The 20,217-nt window shown below is 43.6% G+C and overlaps 1 protein-coding gene across 5 annotated transcripts in view; it reads left to right on the top strand.

Annotated features, from left to right (window-relative positions):
* AKAP12 (A-kinase anchoring protein 12) overlaps positions 1–20,217 on the top strand; it is a 288,402-nt gene that overhangs the window by 251,629 nt on the left and 16,556 nt on the right. The window contains exon 1 of one of the 5 annotated variants that reach the window (XM_063917913.1): positions 639–912. The exons of the other annotated variants lie outside the window; for them this stretch is intronic. Coding sequence (XP_063773983.1) covers positions 888–912 — 25 coding nt within the window. The 5' untranslated portion in view covers positions 639–887. Of the gene's footprint in view, positions 1–638; positions 913–20,217 lie in introns of those variants that run through there. 5 annotated transcript variants of the gene reach the window in all.

A 20,217-nucleotide genomic window follows, 5' to 3' on the forward strand; every position in this document is an offset into this window, starting at 1 on the left:
GATTGTGTGTGCGTGTAGGGAACATGGATTGTAAGCTCCACTGGGGCAGGGACTGATGTGAATGGCCAAATATTCTCTGTAAAGAACCGCGGAATATGTGTGCGCTATATAAATAACTAGTGATGAATAATAAATAAATATAACCAGGTCCTAACAAATACAACAAGTATATTCCCACATTTCATAAGAAAACATTTATTTTCTTATTTGGTACAAGCGCATTTATAACGGGGAAGGATTGCTTTTTTGTATTTTGTTCCTAAATTTACTCTACTCAGATCTACTTAAAAAATAAATGAAAAGAAAAAATGTCTAAAAGACAAGTTCAATTTACATTTGTTAAATCCCTCAGGTTTAGCTAGAAAATGAGATTCCCATGGTAAACAGAGTAAATTCAAAAGATAAGGGGCTAATCTTTCATTTGCAAATGCTATTCCACTATTCAGTCTGTGCAGTCATGTACTGGATGTAAAGATCTGGGTGAGTCATAGTTAAGCCACCTTCAGCTCAAACAATGTAAAGACCTCTCCTGGGGTCTGGGGGGCTGGTAGACAATAGCATAGGGTGTGGTTGGAGGGAGGGGGTGTGATGCAGTGCACTCAGCCTGCTCACACTCAGGAAAGTTGTTATAGGTAGTGTGAAGGAAGCTTTCCTCTCATTCCACACTTCCCACCAAGGATAGCGGAGGATGTTATACATTTTCTTCCAATTAGCTGGGACCTCGCTATAACACTTCTCATTTCCAAGCAAGCCTCACAGGGACATCTGCTGCCCACTCTTATAGCAAGGAATAATACAGCTACTGCTCCTTCCAGCAGCATTACATTGGATAGGGGGGCTACTGTGTTGTTGAGGGTCTTGGATAAGGATCGCAAAAGGAAGGAGTCATGCTTGGCACAATAACATTAACTGGTAAGATGACTTAAGTGGCTGTAAAATGTACTGTACAAGGCATTGAAAGTGACTGAGGAGAAACTTAGGAAGTTGCAAGGAGTGATTCCTATATTAGAGTGTGATATAGCGAAGGGTAAGTGGTCAGTGCTACAGCTGGCTGCTGCACGTTATGAGCTCTTTGCTGTAAATCGGAAAGTTTTCCAAACTTTTAGTATGTCCAGGGCTAAGTAGCAATGTGCCACAGAAATGTGGGTGCCTGTATGTCTATTTTACATGTCTGTACGCTGATACATGTAAAACAGTGTGTATAATATTATTACAGTGTGATAAACGAGGATTACAGATATACTTAATACTCATGCAAAAATATAACAGAATTAACCATGCATTAACTTCATAATTGCTATATTCTTGCATGACATTTTTATGTGCAGTATTTGTAGTTTTAGCTTTTTCCCCTGATTGTGTATTTGCCATGGTGTTGGTGTATTTGGAAAAGGTGTGTCTCTGGTACATGTAATACGGAGTAGCATGCTCCTTGCGCAATACAGAGCAGACATATGCAGACCATTGAGGAGCTGTAGGCAATGCAAACTTTTCTTCTTGCCAGATTTAGCAATAGAAATGGGCTGCTAAGAAAATAGTTTTTCAGGTGAAATATTGTTAATTGATACGTGGAGATGCAGTCAAATATAGGCATTATTAATTGTAAAATAATATGGCTACAAATATTAACTGTATATAATACTATCTTAATTATTTTTTGAGGCAGACATTGTCATTTTGTGAATGCGTGAGGAAAAAGTATAGGACGTTTGTTCTGGGGGAGAGATTACCAGCATTCTAGTAGTAATATATGTTTTGTTTCTGTATTATTTAATTAAACGTAGGTCAATTTTATGCAGTGATTGACATTTTTTTTATTAATTTGTGCCAAAGCATTCTGGAAGCTATGAGTTTAGCTTGCAGGGTTCAGTGTCTTCTTCCTCGTATTAGCTGCCACTGTCCTGCACCATTTGTCAGTGACATGCATTTGTACCAGATCTTATTTCAGGTCCCAAGATTAAATATCCCAGTTAACCCATTCATATTTGCAGGCACTGCTTTTACTATCAATTAGCGGAAAATGTTGAAGGCTTCTTTATTAGTAAGACTATTTACTAAGAAATGTTTCTTATTAATATATATATATGTATATATATATATATATATATACAATTTTCCAGCTTTTCTTCATGTGTTCGTAGTATTTAAAGTTGTTAGTATTTTCATTTAGACAGTTGTTGTCAAAGAAGATCCTAAAGGGGGTAATTGTTTTGCATATCAGCAATGTTATGCAGAAATATTTAATTATCCCCTGGGTAAAGGTAATTTACGTAGAAACCATACTTTGGATATTTTTCTGTAGAAAAGTAACAACGTTTCAAATATTATTAGTCAATGTAGTGGCAAACTTTGCATTTCCTTATGTGTCATTGTCCTATAGAGTTAAGAAGTAATTGCTGGCAGATGCACAGGGAGGGGTCCCAGTTCACATATACTGTGGAAAAGTCTTTATTGAGATTGGGAAAGTTTAATCCCATTCATTTGTTGAGAGCTGGATTTGTAACTTCTTTAGGGATGGTGGCTTCACAGTATGTTACGGCTCAGTAAAAACTGTTACTTTCTTCTTCCCAGCAATGGCTGTGAAAGGGATTATCTTCATTCAGTAATGATGTCAGAGGAGAACATTACTAGTTGCAGGGATAGTACCACTAAATTGCCAGCAACCCATCATTTTGGCTACAATAATGAATAAGGACAAAAAAAGGATATACTGGCGCCGGCTGAATCTCAAAATAAAGAACGGATACAAATTTATCGAATAAAAAATTAGCATACATTTATTAAAATGAATCTAAAAATATGACATGTGTGTTGTCAGGAGGGTAATCAATAATAAAAATTGAGAGTCTCTCAAGTTAACCTAGGACCACTTGTGTTTCCAATGAGGCAATATGCACTGGTATTCTGGCTAGGACTCAGTCCTCCAAGGTATCCTCATATAATTTCAGATATAGATATTACCATGTGCAGAGACTCCAGACCACGGGCACTGCAACTGTTATCCTAAACCATCTGGCAATTTCTGGACTTTAAATCCCCCAGGATCCCTACCAACATTATCCATCTGGAGTCTCTGCACATTCCCCTGCTGCTATTGGACCTCGATCTGCAATTGAGAACCAAGGGGACTTCTTTCTGAGACCATGGTAATATCTATATCTATATCTGAAATTATATGAGGATACCTTGGAGGACTGAGTCCTAGCCAGAATACCAGTGCATATTGCCTCATTGGAAACACAAGTGGTCCTAGGTTAACTTGAGAGACTCTCAACTTTTATTATTGATTACCCTCCTGACAACACACATGTCATATTTTTAGATTCATTTTAATAAATGTATGCTAATTTTTTATTCGATAAATTTGTATCCGTTCTTTATTTTGAGATTCAGCCGGCGCCAGTATATCCTTTTTTTGTCTTGTATTCACCCTTTAGGGACTAACCATCCCTATACAGGCTGCCGTTGACAGCGCACTCACTAATTGCTTTTTCGAATAATGAATAAGGAGTCTATTAACCAATTTGCAGTGATAAGGTTTATTTTCCATCTTCATCAGTTATCGCCGCAATTTAAAAAGAAAAGTTTGCTGGGACAGCTGAATGATACTCTGGGGTCTATTCATGAAGCAGTGAAAAGTGTGCAGAAATGAGCCGGTGGAGAAGTTACCCATGGCAACCAATCAGCATTGAAGCAACATTTTTTATCATTTGCATACTATATAATTGTACAGAACAGCTGATTGGTTGCCATGGGCAACTTCTCTACAGGCTCACTTCTTTACAAATTTTCACTGCTTCATGAATAGACCCCTCTGTCCTCTCTTCGGCAATACTGGCTGGCAGCGACAAGAGGATACCGTTTCTCTGGCCGATCTTGGTCCCCTCTGCACATGGGTAACATCTCCACTACACTTACTTCCAGTTGCAGATTTATTAAGAGAGTAGGTAAAAAAAAAAAGCCATTGGTTTCAAAAGACCAAAAAATAAATCTATCTTTGAAAAAGATGCTATATAAAAATAATAAAGCATGTATTTTTCTTACTGACCTCATGATATTACAATCCTGGGCGGCTCTCTTTATAAAACTGCAAAGAAGCCATATCTCTGGCACAAGCTGGTGTATTCACCGGAGATAGTGATTCGCCCTATATTCAAGTGGTTATTGCTGTTGATAAAGCTGCCATCAATGAAGGTAACCCCTTACCGGTGCTAAATATTTGCTTGGCAATAGCTTTCCTATGTGTTATGAGGATTGCTGCAATTATTGTTCTGTTCTCGACATTTCAGGAAGGTGGATAACAGACTAAAACTGAAGGAAAAAATATTCTGATATTTGAATAAAATATTTTTTCGTTTGTCAATAGTTTTTTTTTAATCCCAACTATTTTTTATCTAATTTTTTATTATTCATGTTATGATGATGATGATGATGATGATGATTATTCTTCAGCTGAGTTCTGGGCTTTTAGTTCAACTACACATAAGTGAACCAGCTAAAAAAAAGTCATGTATGCGCATATACCACAAGTACCAGTGGTACTGTTAATGCTTCTGGCTAATATGGTAGAGCTAAGCAGGTGAGATTTTACTAATAAATAGCTGGTTATATATCACTGCAATAAGTTGTGGTAAAAACCCAGCACTTTTACCATGTATTAGTAAATGGGCCTGTAGGAATTAATTTGGGTCCAAACATCTGCCACCTTAAACACATCTTAAAATAAAAATGTTCAGACATTTGGGGTGTTTTCTTTGTACACCATACCTCTCTTCTCCATCAACCCTCAATCAAGCTCCATCTTTAAACCCCCCCCCGCCCCCCGCCCTTTTCCATCCTTTCATTCTAAGGAAGGAATTCAATTAAGTGTGAAAGGGGCAAATTAGCCTTTGCCGCATTGTTTCAATGCCAGCAGTGGCAGCCTAATCCGCCCCCTTCACCTGGCCATCCACTGCCAGATTCACCTAAAAAGCATTGGTGCCTAGCGACGGGATGGTGCGATAAAAAACAATTGCACGGCTGATCGCAAGGTGATTGAAAGGAAGTGGCAACTGACCGTTTTACAGAAGTGTCAGGAAAAATGCAGGAGGGACCAGGTGTTTCCAGGGAGGGTGTCTGACGTCAGCTCCGGCCCCAATCAGCAGCAAACAATCGCAGCGTGTGAGTAAGTCCTAGGCTGTGCAGAGACTGCACAAACTGATGTTTGTGCAGCTCTGCTACAAAAGCGATCGCACAACTGCACAGCACTTTACCGCTCCCCCTGTAGGTGGCGACTCTCTGATCGCAGGGCTGCAAAAAACGCAACCTAGCGAACAGGTCTGAATTATCCCCTTAACTGTATTCCTCACTTATCTCCATTCCTAACAAAAGTACCTGTTCAGTTACTAAATCTGTGATCAGCGCATGTTGCTTTTTGTATACCTCCTTTGAATTATGTTTTTCTTTTCTACCACTGATTTTTTGGATGTAGAGCATCTAGGACTCTATACTGTACTGATGATGATCTCTTAGCATTGAGTAACCAGTAAAGTGGAAATATAGCCTCCCGCTTCCTGTTGCTAAAACCTCTTCCTATACAACCAAGTATTCTGCTGACTTTTCCCACAGCCTGTCTGCACTGCTTGCTTATACCCCTTTTCCACTAGCTAAATTTACCCGTGTTTTTGCTTCCTGTTGCTAAAACCTCTTCCTATACAGCCAAGTATTCTGCTGACTTTTCCCACAGCCTGCTTGCTTATACCTTTTTTCCACTAGCTAAATTTACCCGTGTTTTTGTACGGGCGCGCGCATCAACACGGGTTTTTAGTAAGTGGAAACGGCTCAATACGGGTTGAGTGACCCTGGATTCCAACCCGGGTAGCTACTTGGGTTGAACACGGTAACACGGTAATGACCTGGGTAATTGTGCAGTGGAAACGGTCATTAGCCGTGTTTTAGAACCGAGTAACAAGTGACATCAATAGGCTTTTACAGCGCTTATCCGGGTTAAGTGGAAACAGATCTGACCCGGGAATAACCCGAGTCGAAGTGCAGTGGAACTGGCGGGGCCGACACGGGTTGTAGCCGGGTTAAACATCCCGAATCGGACCCGGTACTCAGGTGGAAAAGGAGTATAAGCTTCACATCATGTGACACCACAATTCCCTTTAGTCTGTAATGTGTATGTGCTATAGTGCAAATTGTAACATCTAATACTTTGTGCAGGTAAAGTCTGCTTACTTGCAATGACCTAAAATTACAAATGTTGAAGATACCGCCACTTAGAATTTTTTGTCCAATCCGTTAACCAGTATAACTCCAGTGTCCCAAGCCTAGGACCCCCTCCTCACCCCCGCCAGCACTGATACTCAACCTCAGACAGTGTTGTGTCATTTGCCAACACAGGCTCTGATTGCTCAGAATCCTAGAAAATCCTATGCGTTGTGTAATATAAATCTGATTACTTTTCTTTCCCTTCTCTTTTCCCTTCACAACTTTCAAATCAGATACAACATGAGTGTTCTTTTATCTGTCGTCTCTGTAACATATTAAATGCATTGATTATGAAAGAGACATGGGGGTGGATTATCTGACCTTCTAAAGAGTACAAATAAACAAGATGCCATAGCAACTAATCAGATTTTTTTTCTATCATTTATCTAGTGCATCATATAAAATGATATCCAGAATTTGGTTACTATGGGCAGCACCTCTTGTTGGCCTCTTTACAAAGTTTGATACAACTCAGTATTATATTGAAGGGGAGCTATCTAAGAATGCCGCCCTCTTCTTAGAAATGTAAAGGTGGGTACACACTGGGCGACGTGCTCTGTGAGCGACGTCGTCTAGTGTTTCCTCCTTCTGGGCCAGGGAGTCAGCGGCAGTGCATACACACTGAGCTGTATAACGAGCATCTCGCTCAGTAACGTCACGCCGCCGCTGTGCCATGCAGGCAGCTCTTGAACGACAGTCCAAATTGAGCTGCATGCACAGCCAACAGCGCGGGTCGCTTGTCGTCGCCGGCATACACACTTGCCGAGAAAGTGAATGACGTCGCTCAGGAAGGGCGAAAATTGGCAAAATTCGTTCATTTTCTTGGCAAGTGTGTATGCACCTTAAGAAATTGTTTTTTACTTTTTCCAATCAAACACAGACCATAACTGTCCACCAACCTCCATAGATATCATTGAAAACCATTGAGTGACCCCCCCCCTCCCCCCCACACACACACACAGACCACAGTTTCTGTTATTTTGAGACGCCAACTGCTCAGCTGTTTGGGGAGTGCTGGTTTCGCACCCAGAGTGATGGAAAATGGAGGCCTGCTCCCTGTTTTTTTTCCTGCTTCCACACTCCTGGAACGTGTGTGTGTGTGTGTGTGTGTGTGTGTGTGTGTGTGTGTGTGTGTACATATATTTTATTATATAGAACCCCCCATTACATATCCTGCGCTTGCCCCTGTGTATGGCTGTCCAGCTGACATGTAAAAGTTTTTTTTTTTGTATTTCCTGGACCAATTTTAGAATATAGAATTGCAAGCTGTATAAGGAGCGGGCTGGGCTGTTGCTGAGTAATGCTTCCATACATTACATTTTTTAAATTTGATGTTAATGCTTTAATTGCTGCCCCAAAGGTGATGCGATGTTTGCTTTCACAATAAATAATGAAATGAAAACCAGACTGGAAGATGTTAGTTCCGGTGGCACCTGCATTACTTATTATTGAAACAGGACACTTATTAATTGCACAAGAGGTAACACCTACTGTACTTTGTCTGTTGTAGGGTTGTTAAAGAATAGAGCCTCCCTTCACACAATATTTAGAATTGCTGTATTGATGAAACATACTTGTTAGAGGGAATTATCTAAAATATGCATTACTATTTGTTTATTATAGTCATTAGGTTACAGAAAAATATGCTCGGGCAGATATATTAAGCCTGGAGAAGTGATAAAGCAGTGATAAGTGCAAGGTGATAACGCACCAGCCAGTCATTACAGGTTTGAAAAATGACAGTTAGGAGCTGACTGGCTGTTGCGTTATCATCTCCCACTTATCACTGCTTTATCACTTCTCCAGGCTTAATACATCTGCCCCTCATCAATGCTTTAAAAAAGATGTCTACTGTAGGTGCTGTTGATCAAATTCACATGAATGTTGGTCATTGTAGTTCAAAAACTGTAGGAAATCACTTGCAGAGGAAATCTCCCAATGCTGTGACCACCCTTGGTGGCTGCTAATGAGCTTTGCTCTTTTTGAAGCTGTTTGTTTAAGCTCCAAGGCAAACATACTACAGGGTCACTTGGACAATTAAACAGGGGATAAAGATGCAAATCATACAATTCCTTTTAAGTTCTTGAAACACTTTTGTCACTTTGAAATGAAAGGTCAGTTATACTGTAAATGGCATTAGGTCTCTCCCTAACATTTCCTGTGTAGTGGATAAAATATCAGACTGAGGAGTGCGATTGCCATAGGCTGATAGTGTATGCCGCTATTATGTCACTCATCTAGCTGCTCTGTGGATCTCTGAATGGATATAGGCCCTCATTCAGCTTGCATCACTGTTTAGCAAAAATCGCAAACGAGGGATGCGATCACACGTTGAGTGACAGCGGCAGGCGTTGGGAGGGAAGAGTTAGTGTTGCAGGGTCGTGCTCGCGAAAATAAGATCCGGGGTTGGAGCATTTTGTGGGTGGACGCGTAATGTCACATGCGGCCATGCGACCCGAAAGATGGTGGCGGATCGCCTGCATACGCAGCCTAGCTGGTGGTCATCCTTAATTTCAGCATCAGCGATGCAATCACAGTTGTTTTGCGATCGCATCGCTGGCCACCAATTAGCATGCTATGTGACCTTGCCCTGCGCTGGGCGCCCCCCAGCATGCTATAGAAGCGGTTGCAAAATCTGCTCTTTATCAGAAACTGCAATCCAACCTGAATAAGGTCCATAGTCTCAATGCTGATAAAAGAAAATATGCATGTAAATATTTATGTAGATTTTACATATAAAAAGCGGGTGGTATTCATGTGACCGGCGGTCGGAAGACCGACGGTCACATGATCTCCACCAACATCCCATCCCCTCACAATCCCGATGGTCGGCATGCCGACCAACAGGGACTATTTCCACTCGTGGGTGTCCACGACACCCATAGAGTGGGAATAGGACCAGTGGCAACCGCAGGTCGCCACCGAGCCCGCAGCGAGCCCGCAAGGAGCTTGCTGCACTCGCCCCTCCCCACGGGGATCCCGGCGTCGGTATGCTGCCGGGATCCCGGCGTCGGTATGCGAGACCACCGGTCAGCCATACTACACCTGTAAAAAACAAATGTACAGCACTTTATGACTACTTTAGTATTTTCATTTTCGTCTTTTTCTTTTTACAAATTGGCAAACGTTTTTTCACAGCTAGGGACATTTTACAGGTTTGGCTCAAGACAAAGGCCCTCATTCCGAGTCGTTCGCTCGGTATTTTTCATCGCATCGCAGTGAAATTCCGCTTAGTACGCATGCGCAATATTCGCACTGCGACTGCGCCAAGTAATTTTACAATGGAGATAGTATTTTTACTCACTGCTTTTTCATCGCTCCGGCGATCGTAGTGTGATTGACAGGAAATGGGTGTTACTGGGCGGAAACAGGCCGTTTTATGGGCGTGCGGGAAAAAACGCTACCGTTTCCGGAAAAAACGCAGGAGTGGCCGGGGAAACGGAGGAGTGTCTGGGCGAACGCTGGGTGTGTTTGTGACGTCAAACCAGGAACGACAAGCACTGAACTGATCGCAGATGCCGAGTAAGTGTGGAGCTACTCTGAAACTGCTAAGTAGTTTGTAATCGCAATATTGCGAATACATCGTTCGCAATTTTAAGATGCTAAGATACACTCCCAGTAGGCGGCGGCTTAGCGTGAGCAACTCTGCTAAAATCGCCTTGCGAACGATCAACTCGGAATGAGGGCCAAAGTCCTCATTTTCCCCCGTTTGATTATGTCATGTGACTGCTTTGCTGTTTCTGCATTGGGTTTCGTGATCGTAGGTGGTGGCATTTGCTGGGGTGCCCAGGATAGCTGCAGGTTATTGTCAAATGGTGTGATTTGTATATACAGTATAATAACATAATCACAGTTTCTGCAATAGTGGAAAAACATTCTTCTGTAGATCCCCTCATGGTACTCATGTTGATAAATATCAGGAAGCAGTTATGACCTGTATTTATAAATTGGAGAAGAGTCGTAATTCTATTCTCTCTCTATTTAATGAGCAACTACTGTATTGCTGCATATTTTCTAAGGACAGCAGTGGTACATTTTCAGATCAGAGAATGTGTGCAAACCATACTTACCTACTTTGCTGCCTCCTCCTCCGGGAGGAGGCAGCGTTGTAGGTGTATGGGGGCATGGCCGGCAGCAGGATGGGCGGTTTGGGGGCGTGGCCGGCAGCAGGATGGGCGGTCCGGGGGCGTTGCATCAGGGTCGCGTCATCGTGACTCCACCTCCCGCTGTGCTGTGCCGAGAAACGAGGCACTGCATAGCGGGGGGTGGAGCTACGATGACGCGATTCAGCGCGAATCGCGTCATCTGACCCCCTCGGGCCGCCTGCTTGTTCTCTGCTGCGGGCGGCCGAGGGAAAAAGCGGGAGGCTTGCCCACCTTTCCGGGGGGCCGAGAGGGTCACCCGATTTTCGGGAGCCTCCCGGCCATTCCGGGAGGGTAGGCAAGTATGGTGCAAACAGGTCCCAAGAATCTGTATGAAGGTGCATGTTTGTGTGACCAGAGCCGGCCCTAACCAATATGATGCCCTAGGCAAGATTTTGGCTGGTGCCCCCTAGCACCACCGCTAGTTCCGCCTCTGACCCTGCACCCCTTTCCCAGCACCACCACCCCCCACCCATAGCAGTCCTTTTTTTTGCTTTCCTACCCCCTGTAATTTAAATAAGAACAGTGTGCACATTTGGCCTTACACATATGCCGCACATTATTAGTGCCCTTATACACATAATGACACACATAGTGCCCCTTACACATATGTTACACATTATTAATGCCCTTATACACATAATGACACATGTAGTTCCCAGCGTGAGTCAACTGGCAGCTCTGCTAACGTCGGGTGCCTATTTTTTATGAAAATGCATCTTATTTGCATTGCTATGTGGCTAGGATACACAAGCAGCTTCTGCTGATTAAAATGATATGTGGCATGCCTATATACTGTGTGAGACTGTGGCTGTATCTGCGTACGAAATGCTACACACAGAATATAGACATGCCGCATATCATTTTAATCAGCAGAAGCTGCTGATGCCCCTAGGCATACCAGATGTCCTAGGCAATTGCCTAGTTTGCCTATACCTAGGGCCGGCTCTGTGTGTGACCATAGTCCCAGAGGGAAATCAAATCATACAACTTTTGAAGTGTTGCAAGTAAAGCCCTCTTAAGTTAACCATCCTTGAATACTCTCCTGGAAGGTGCGGGAGACTCACAATATTTTGGATAGCCCCCAGCACCTCTGCAAGACTAGGCAGAACTCCCGTATCCAGGATGGGGAGATAATCACGGGAATACTCCATAGACTTGAGTATCGCAGCAGTTTCCCTAGATGGGGACAGGACCTAATGACCCACTCCCTAAAGTGGCCAGCAGCTTCTTCTCTGCAGGCCAAGTAATGGCGTCTGGGTTTGCTGGAGGTGTGGGATGCCGGACGAACTCTGACTTTTTTTTAAAGTGGCAGTCATTTACAAGGCAAAACAATACCTTGTATATGACTGTCGCTTTAAAATAATGCAATTACTTCACCGCCTTTGGTCTGTGAAGACACACCTATAACACAGACCCTACCGTGCAGTCAGCATTACACTTTTGGGCCTAATTCAGACCTGATTGCAGCAGCAAATTGTTCTCTAATGGGCAAAACCATGTGCACTGCAGGGGAGGGCAGATATAACATGCGCAGAGAGAGTTAAGATAGGCACACACTATACAATTATCGGACAGATAATCTGCCAGTTCTAGCTGGTTGGAATGAAAATCTGGTAATGGATGAGAGCAAATGACAATCCACCATTTGCTCCCAAACACTGAAAAACTAACAAAACCTGTCGTTCATACAATTGGTTAAAACAAATTTAACCAACTTGGATGAACGACTGTTTTTGTTCATTTTGCTGTTTTTGGGAGCATTACCATTACCAAATTTTCATTCCAACCAGCTAAATCTGGCAGATTATTGTATAGTGCAGGCATTCCCAACCACGGTCTTCAAGGCACACTAATGCTGCTTTCACATCGCAAACCCTGCTTTTGAAACGGTTCTTTAAATGGTTCTTAAAACGGGTCTGAGTAGTTAGACCCCCTTCGCATCGCATGTTGTAACTGGTATATTACCGTTTCATTACCGTTTTGGTACCTTTCACACTGAACCCGTTTCTCCCATAGAAAATAGTGGTTGTCATTTTAAATGGACTTTTCTGGCCCACACATTATTAATAATTATTAATTAATTATTAATAATTTGGCTAGTCGTCCGATGGAACCCAGCAGCTTCAACCATCTTTACCATGTTTTTGCAGATTACTGCATCCTTCACTGTCCTAGTGATTTGTCTAGCAATTTCTTCATCCCCTCTCATCCTAAGCAGCTCCCTAACCTCCTCATCACTCCAATTTGCCATTTTAAACTGTATTCTGTATAAAAAAAAATGCTTCTTCACTCTCATGTGTTTCCTCCAGTTTATTTCCCGCTTCTGCCTGGTGACATCACGCATGGAGACAGCCTATCACCTTCTGTGGTTTGGAAATACTGTTTCTGAGCCTTTCACATTGCACAATGAAACGGGTCTGAACCGTGTAGGACCCTGCTTTTTAACCGTTTTAAAATACCGGTAATCTGTAACCAGTAAATTCAAAGTGGCCCTTTCACACCGCAGCCAGAACCGTTTTGGAAGGCTTAAAAAACGGCAATTTACCGGGTTATAGCTGCGATGTGAAAGGGGTATTACAGTGCAGGTTTTAGTGATATCCAGGCTGCAGCCATAGGCGTGCGCAGCACATTTTATTAGGGGGTGCACCGTTGGAGGGGCGTGTATAGCACCATCTATTGACGGTCAACGCAATATAATATATCCACCCTTGTACCAATCCTAATAAAGCAGGTACATTGTCAGATGTTGTGGTGTGCACCAAACAAACACCCCTGATGGCACTTACTGCAATTACACTGCTCCTACTCAGCCTGGTCTGGCTCCCCCTCTTTCCTATGCAAGCTGCAGCAGCTTACTTACAAGTCAGTCACTCACTGACACTGACAGTCGCGGACTAGTACTGCTGCTGCCGGAAAAACGAGTGATGTTTCAATGCTGCTGCGGACCGCCTACCAGTATTGGATTTGTCTTCCTAAGAGGAATGCTGGCTGCATGCTGATCATCATCAGTGGCTGGCGTTGGCATAGCATAGAAGGAGAGAGGTGGGCGGGTGTGACGGGTGGGCGTGCTAGCAGCATGACGTAATCACGTCACATCACGCTGTTTTTGTACATGGAGGTGGAGCCGGGAGTTTGAAAGCCGGTGGCAGTGGCACCCTTGATTAACCCAGGTGTCCAGTCAGTAATGCAGTCCTGACAGGGTGCAGCGCAGAGGGGACAGTAATCAGCCTGCTCGGCGATCGCTGCATCAGGCATGTGAGATCGGGGTGCCAGACATTAGGGGGTGCCTGTGCGCACCAGGCACCCCCCCTGCGCACACCTATGGCTGCAGCACAGATGGTTAAATCAAAATAACTGATCTACTTATTAAGTCACCTGTGCTGAAGACTGGATATCTCTTAAACCAGGTCTGTTACACCCCTTTCACATCGCACAAGTAACCCGGTATCGACACGGCATATTGCCGTGTCGAAACTGGTCAGTGTGCGATGTGAAAGCACTTTGGCCGAATTAGCGGGTCGCCTGACCCGGTAGTTCAACCCGGTAAAAAAGAAGGGTTATTATCGGGTTGAATACCGGGTCAGGCGCAATGTGAATGGGAGCCGTTTCGATGCGACACGGCTCCCATTCACAGCATAGGGAGAGGCGGCGCAGGAGATGAGCTCATCTCCCAGCGCCGCCTCCCCCCCCGCCCCTGCTGCTACTGAACCCCCCCGCTGCTATGGCAACCGGCCGGTATATTGCCGGGTCGGAAAGCCAGCAAAGCAGAACAAATGCCGGATCCCACCCGGTAAGGACACGTTTCTCTTACCGGGTGGGATCCAGCATTTGCGATCTGAAAGCGGTATTAGTGTGCCTTGAGGACAGTGGTTGGGAATGCCTGGTATAGTGTGTACCAAGGTTTAGATTTGGGTGGGGTGTGTTTAAACTGAAATGTAAATTGCAGTGTAAAAATAAAGCAGCCGGTATTTACCATGCACAGAAACAATATAACCCAGCCAAATCTAACTCTCTCTGCACATGTTATATCTGCCCCACCTGCAGTGCATATGGTTTTACCCATTAGAGAAGATTTTTGCTGCTGCGATCAGGTCTGATTCAGACCCTTTGATCAATGTTGCAAATATGCATATTTTTGTAATAATGCTATTTAATGCTATTATTTTCAGATTGCTTAATTTAGAAGAACTTGAGCTAATTATGATTTATAGATGTAGCTAGTTAAAAATAAAGCATCATAGATTTTTTTTCCTGTTAATATTGAACATCTGTTTGCAGTGTCTGTATCTACAGCAGGACAGAATACTAATGTAGCAAACATGGTAGACAGATCAGACTTGCAGACATCACTGGCCATTCCATTGTGTTTGAAGTCAATCATTTATATTAAACGTTTGTGTTAAATTGGAAATAACAAGCCTGTCATTCAGTAACAGAGACCTTTGTATTGTGATGGGAGAAGGAAAGTTCCAGAGCAAAATTTTAAGCCTATGCATTTAGATCAGTAGTAAATGGTTGTTTACAAATCCCTTCATTCATCTTGTCACCTATAAATGTCACTTGCAATGGAGGCGGCAGTGCTGTAAATGAATCAGTATCTGGTTCTCTTGATAGCTGGAAAACAGTGCTTAATTGTGCAAGAGCTTTACTACTTCCTCATACAGCTCTTAAGCAAGAAAGCCCTGTGGGAAAATCTTCTGCTGCAGTGATGTGTGTGAGCACACTATCCGAAGCTGGCTTTGTAATGTCTGTCCACCTTCCATTCAGAAATAAGTAGGATGAGGAGTGGGATCAAGGCCCTGTGCAACTTATTTGATGTGGTCCGGCAGAATTAAGAGGGAATCTATTGCTAGCCATTTGCTAATTACATGTCTAATTTTTGCGTAGGGAAATTATGGACCCTGCTGGGCATTTTGAATGATCCTACATGCTCAGTTTGTGCAGCCCTCCTTGAAATGTTCTATTTTATACCCTTTTTATTAAACCACCCAGACTGTCCACTTTCACTGTCTGACTCTGGGAGACTTGCTCACTCTCCCTGGAGCCTCCTTGTCACTCCGGGAGAGTCTGCAAGTATGGTATACATACCATGTCTCCCACTGTCGTGATTTTGGCAGGACAGTCCCGCTATTCAGGCACTGTCCCCTTGTCCCGCCTGGAGGCTGCAGTGTCCCTTGGAGGGAAAAGCTTGGAAGAACACTTATACACTGTACACCAGGCATGTCAATCTCAAAATCCCAATTGGGCCGAATAATCAAGGTCTAAGTCTGGTGTGGACCGCAAGAAAAAGAAAGAGTCTTATACCTCTGTCTGTCTGTTTTTACCCAGTTTTGTTCTATTACTGTTGTTCTAATTGTAAAGCGCAACGGAATATGCTGCGCTATATAAGAAACTGTTAATAAATAAATAAATAAATAAATGTGCAATTTTCAAAGTTTTTTTTAGAAAAAGCAACAATAAATTATAATCAAAGAGATTTCAAGTATCGTGAAGAAAACATTTACTTTAATGCAGTGTTGCAAGTAGGAAAAATGTCTTAGAGGTACTGTGTGCGCGTGCCTACGGCGTGCATGCCAAAAAAATGGGTGTGTGATACACATATAGGGGCCAGATACAAATATACCCTCAGTAGTGCAGTGCCAGATACACATATGCCACCAAGAGTGCCAGATACACATAAGCCACCAGTAGTGCAGTGCCAAGATACACATATGCCACCAGTAGTGCAGTGCCAAGATACACATATGCCCCCAGTAGTGCCAGATACACATATGCCCCCACAGTGCCAGATACACATATGCCCCTACAGTGTCAGATACACATATGCCCCCATAGTGCCAGATATACAAATGCCCCCACAGTGGCAGATATACATATGTCCCCACAGAGCCAGATATACATATGCCCCCACAGTGCCAGATAACATGCCCCCCCAGTGCCAGATAACATATGCCCCCCCAGTGCCAGATAAACATGCCCTCACAGTGCCAGATAAACATATGCCCTCACAGTGTCAGATATACATATGCCCCCACAGTGCCAGATATACATATGCCCCCCACAACGCTAGATATACATATGCCCCCACAGTGCCAGATATACATATGCCCCCACAGTGCCAGATATACATATGCCCCCACAGTGCCAGATATACATATGCCCTCACAGTGCCAGATATACATATGCCCTCACAGTGCCAGATATACATATGCTCCCGCAGTGCCAGATATACATATGCCCCTACAGTGCCAGATATACATATGTCCCTACAGTGCCAGATATGCATATGCCCTCACAGTGCCAGATAACATATGTCCCCACAGTGCCAGATATACATATGCCCTCACAGTGTCAGATATACATATGCCCCCACAGTGCCAGATATACATATGCCCCCACAGTGCCAGATATACATATGCCGCACAGTGCCAGATATACATATGCCCCCACAGTGCCAGATATACATATGCCCTCACAGTGCCAGATATACATATGCCCTCACAGTGCCAGATATACATATGCCCTCACAGTGCCAGATATACATATGCCCTCACAGTGCCAGATATACATATGCCCTCACAGTGCCAGATATACATATGCCCCCACAGTGCCAGATATACATATGCCCCTACAGTGCCAGATATGCATATGCCCCTACAGTGCCAGATATGCATATGCCCCCACAGTGCCAGATATGCATATGTCCCCACAGTGCCAGATAACATATGCCCCCACAGTGCCAGATAACATATGCCCACAATGTGCTCACCGCTGCTGCTGCCTGGGATCTGCTGCCTGGTTGTGTGTGAGGGCAGGAGAGCGCGGTCTCCGGCGGCAGCACAGGTATCTTAAATTAGGCGCTGGTTCGTGAGCCAATCAGAGCTTGCGGACCGGCTCCTGATTGGCTGCTGGTCCACGAGCTCTGATTGGCTCACAAACCGGCGCCTGATTTAAGATGCCCGCGCCGCCACCGGAGACCGGACTAAGGAGCAGGAGAGGTGCGCGCTGCGCTCTACTGCCCTTGCTGCAAGCAAGGTGATCAGGCCGCAAAAGGACCCCTGCCCGTCCCCTGCCTGTGGGCCGCAAAAGGATGCGGTAGGGGCCGCATGCGGGCTGTGAGCCACGAGTTTGATTCCCCTGCTGTAAACAGTGGCTGGGAACAGCCCAGTAGCTTGGAAAGTGATGGGCACGCACTCATCATGGTGTGCACAGGGGCGTCATGCATGGCCATTTCCCCAATGTGACTTTTACTGGGAGGATGATGGGGGATATTCTATACAGTAGCTTTTACAAACCCATGTGTGAGAAGGTCTAGTAGCTCTATTATATCTTTTATATAAGACAAGATGTGTTTTTTGTTCAGTGGTCCTTTAAGACAGAAGGTTGGTGGCATATTTGTTACCCCCCCCCCCCCAGGTCTTTGGCATGTACTGCAATATAACCTAGCTGTGTATATTCATTTCTGTTGCATGGCTGTGTTATGTTGCAATACACTGCATGCAAGACCACATTCAGGTTTTTTTTTTTTACAGTAACCATAATAATGAAACTAATATAAACAGCCACCCCAGTGTTTTTCTAACATTTTCTACATGTGGTTCCAGTATTATGGCTCTTGAAGGACTCTACTTCCTTTTTATCGTAAATACTTTAAACCACTTCATACAAATGTGGTTCTCATAAAAATTAAACTGTTGTCACTTAGCTGCTTGTTTGAAGAACTATTTGTTTACTCATGAACATGAACATGTACACAGCAATAACATTCAGTTGTGCTAAGTTCTGTTACATGGGATATTTTACTTTACTTTGTCAGGGAGAGTTACACACTGGCCCCCTCCTCATAAAGCCATACTTGCCTACCTGACCCTCTCCATGAGGGAGAAAATGCTCTGTTCCTGGACTTTCCTGGTAATGTATGATTGCCATCACCTGTGGTGAGCTAGTTAATTGGTAAGAAAGGTGTTTCACCACAGGTGATGGCAATCATACATTACCAGGAAAGTCCAGGAACAGAGCATTTTCTCCCTCATGGAGAGGGTCAGGTAGGCAAGTATGCATAAAGCCCCCTATTCTGCTGCAGAATAGAACACAAGTTGTTGTAATTACATCAGCTTTGTGTCACACATACATATATATATATATATATATATATATATATATATATATATATATATATAAAGTAGTATGTATCTCTGCGACTGCATCGCTCACATGAGCTTGGCATAATAATAACCATCATTAGTGCATACTTGCGCCAGCACTACCCTTGGTGTAAAACAGGAGTTCTCAAACTCGGTCCTCATTACCCCACACAGTGCATATTTTGCAGGTAACCCAGCAGGTGCACAGGTGTATTAATTACTCACAGACACATTTTAAAAGGTCCACAGGTGGAGCTAATTATTTCACTTGCAATTCTGTGAGGAGACCTGCAAAACATGCACTGTGTGGGGTCCTGAGGACCGAGTTTGAGAACCTGTGGTGTAAAAGATCTATTTGAAAAAAAGTCACATCCTCACATACGCACAACACTATATAGCCAACAATTTAATTGACATGACCTTGATAAACTTTGAGCCACTACCAGCAAGTCACACCCATTGGCGTATTTATAATGGGTGTATGGTGCACACGGGCAGCTAGGTCCTAGGGTGCCAACACAGCACACCCTGCACACATATAATTGTACTTTGGAGTCCCATGGTGGCTGGTGCTGCAGACAGAAGTTACTGGGAAAATGGTGTGGCGGGCATGCGCACTAGGCACTGGCACAAGAGCAGAGTCTACTGCACTGCCAGAGAGGAGGGAGCCAACAAGGAGCCTGTACACGGGCCCTCTCCTCTTTAAAACGCCCCTGGTCATGCCCATTCAGTTGCAAGTGGAGTTGCACATGGCTCAGTATTGCTTGGCTCCGGAGCATGCACAAAATCCATACGCAAAGCTGACTTGTATTTACTCCTGCATCAGCCCCTGTGCATTGAGGTTTCCGGCAGCCTGTACTTTCACCATTCCTGGCTTTTTTTGTTTGCCGTTGATATAAAACATAAAAATGAAAGCTAAATCTCATGATAGATGTTTGTAGAATCCTGCCCTGGACACGAGTTTAAGAATTGCATAGTTTGCAAAATGTGGTCTGTGTATAGGGCTTTGGAAGGGTCCAAGGAGAGGGAAGTTGGGTGTGTACATAGCATATCTGATGAACATAGAATGCTGGGAATTTCTGGAAAAAGTCCAACTCAGCTCTAGGAATCCCACGGGAGAATTGTCAACCAGCTCCAGATGTCGACAAGGATGACTTCAAGCACATGTAGGCCTTTACATTAAACTGTTGTATCACTGAACAACTCTCCTGCATCTTTCACAATTTTAGATTTTAACCCCTCTGCTTCTCCAGCTTACAGGCACTGCTATTGGGTTTCCATCTATTTCATGTTTGTGGACTGAAGTGTTTCCTATAAGTTTATTCAATGATTGCAAATCAAGTGGGAAGTTGAAACAGTTTACTTAAGAATAATATGTGTTTCAGTAGCATCCAGTCGAATGGTTGAACTTCCTAAAGGAGTTTTAAATAATATATTTTCTTTGTACTCAGGGATTCTTTAGTACAGGTTGAGTATCCCTTATCCAAAATGCTTGGGACCAGAGGTATTTTGGATATGGGATTTTTCCGTATTTTGGAATAATTGCATACCATAATGAGATATCATGGTGATGGGACCTAAATCTAAGCACAGAATGCATTTATGTTACATATACACCTTATACACACAGCCTGAAGGTAATTTTAGACAATATTTTTTATAACTTTGTGCATTAA

The sequence above is a fragment of the Pseudophryne corroboree genome, chromosome 4, assembly GCF_028390025.1.
Source record: "Pseudophryne corroboree isolate aPseCor3 chromosome 4, aPseCor3.hap2, whole genome shotgun sequence".
In the NCBI taxonomy this organism is placed as follows: Eukaryota; Metazoa; Chordata; class Amphibia; order Anura; family Myobatrachidae; genus Pseudophryne; species Pseudophryne corroboree.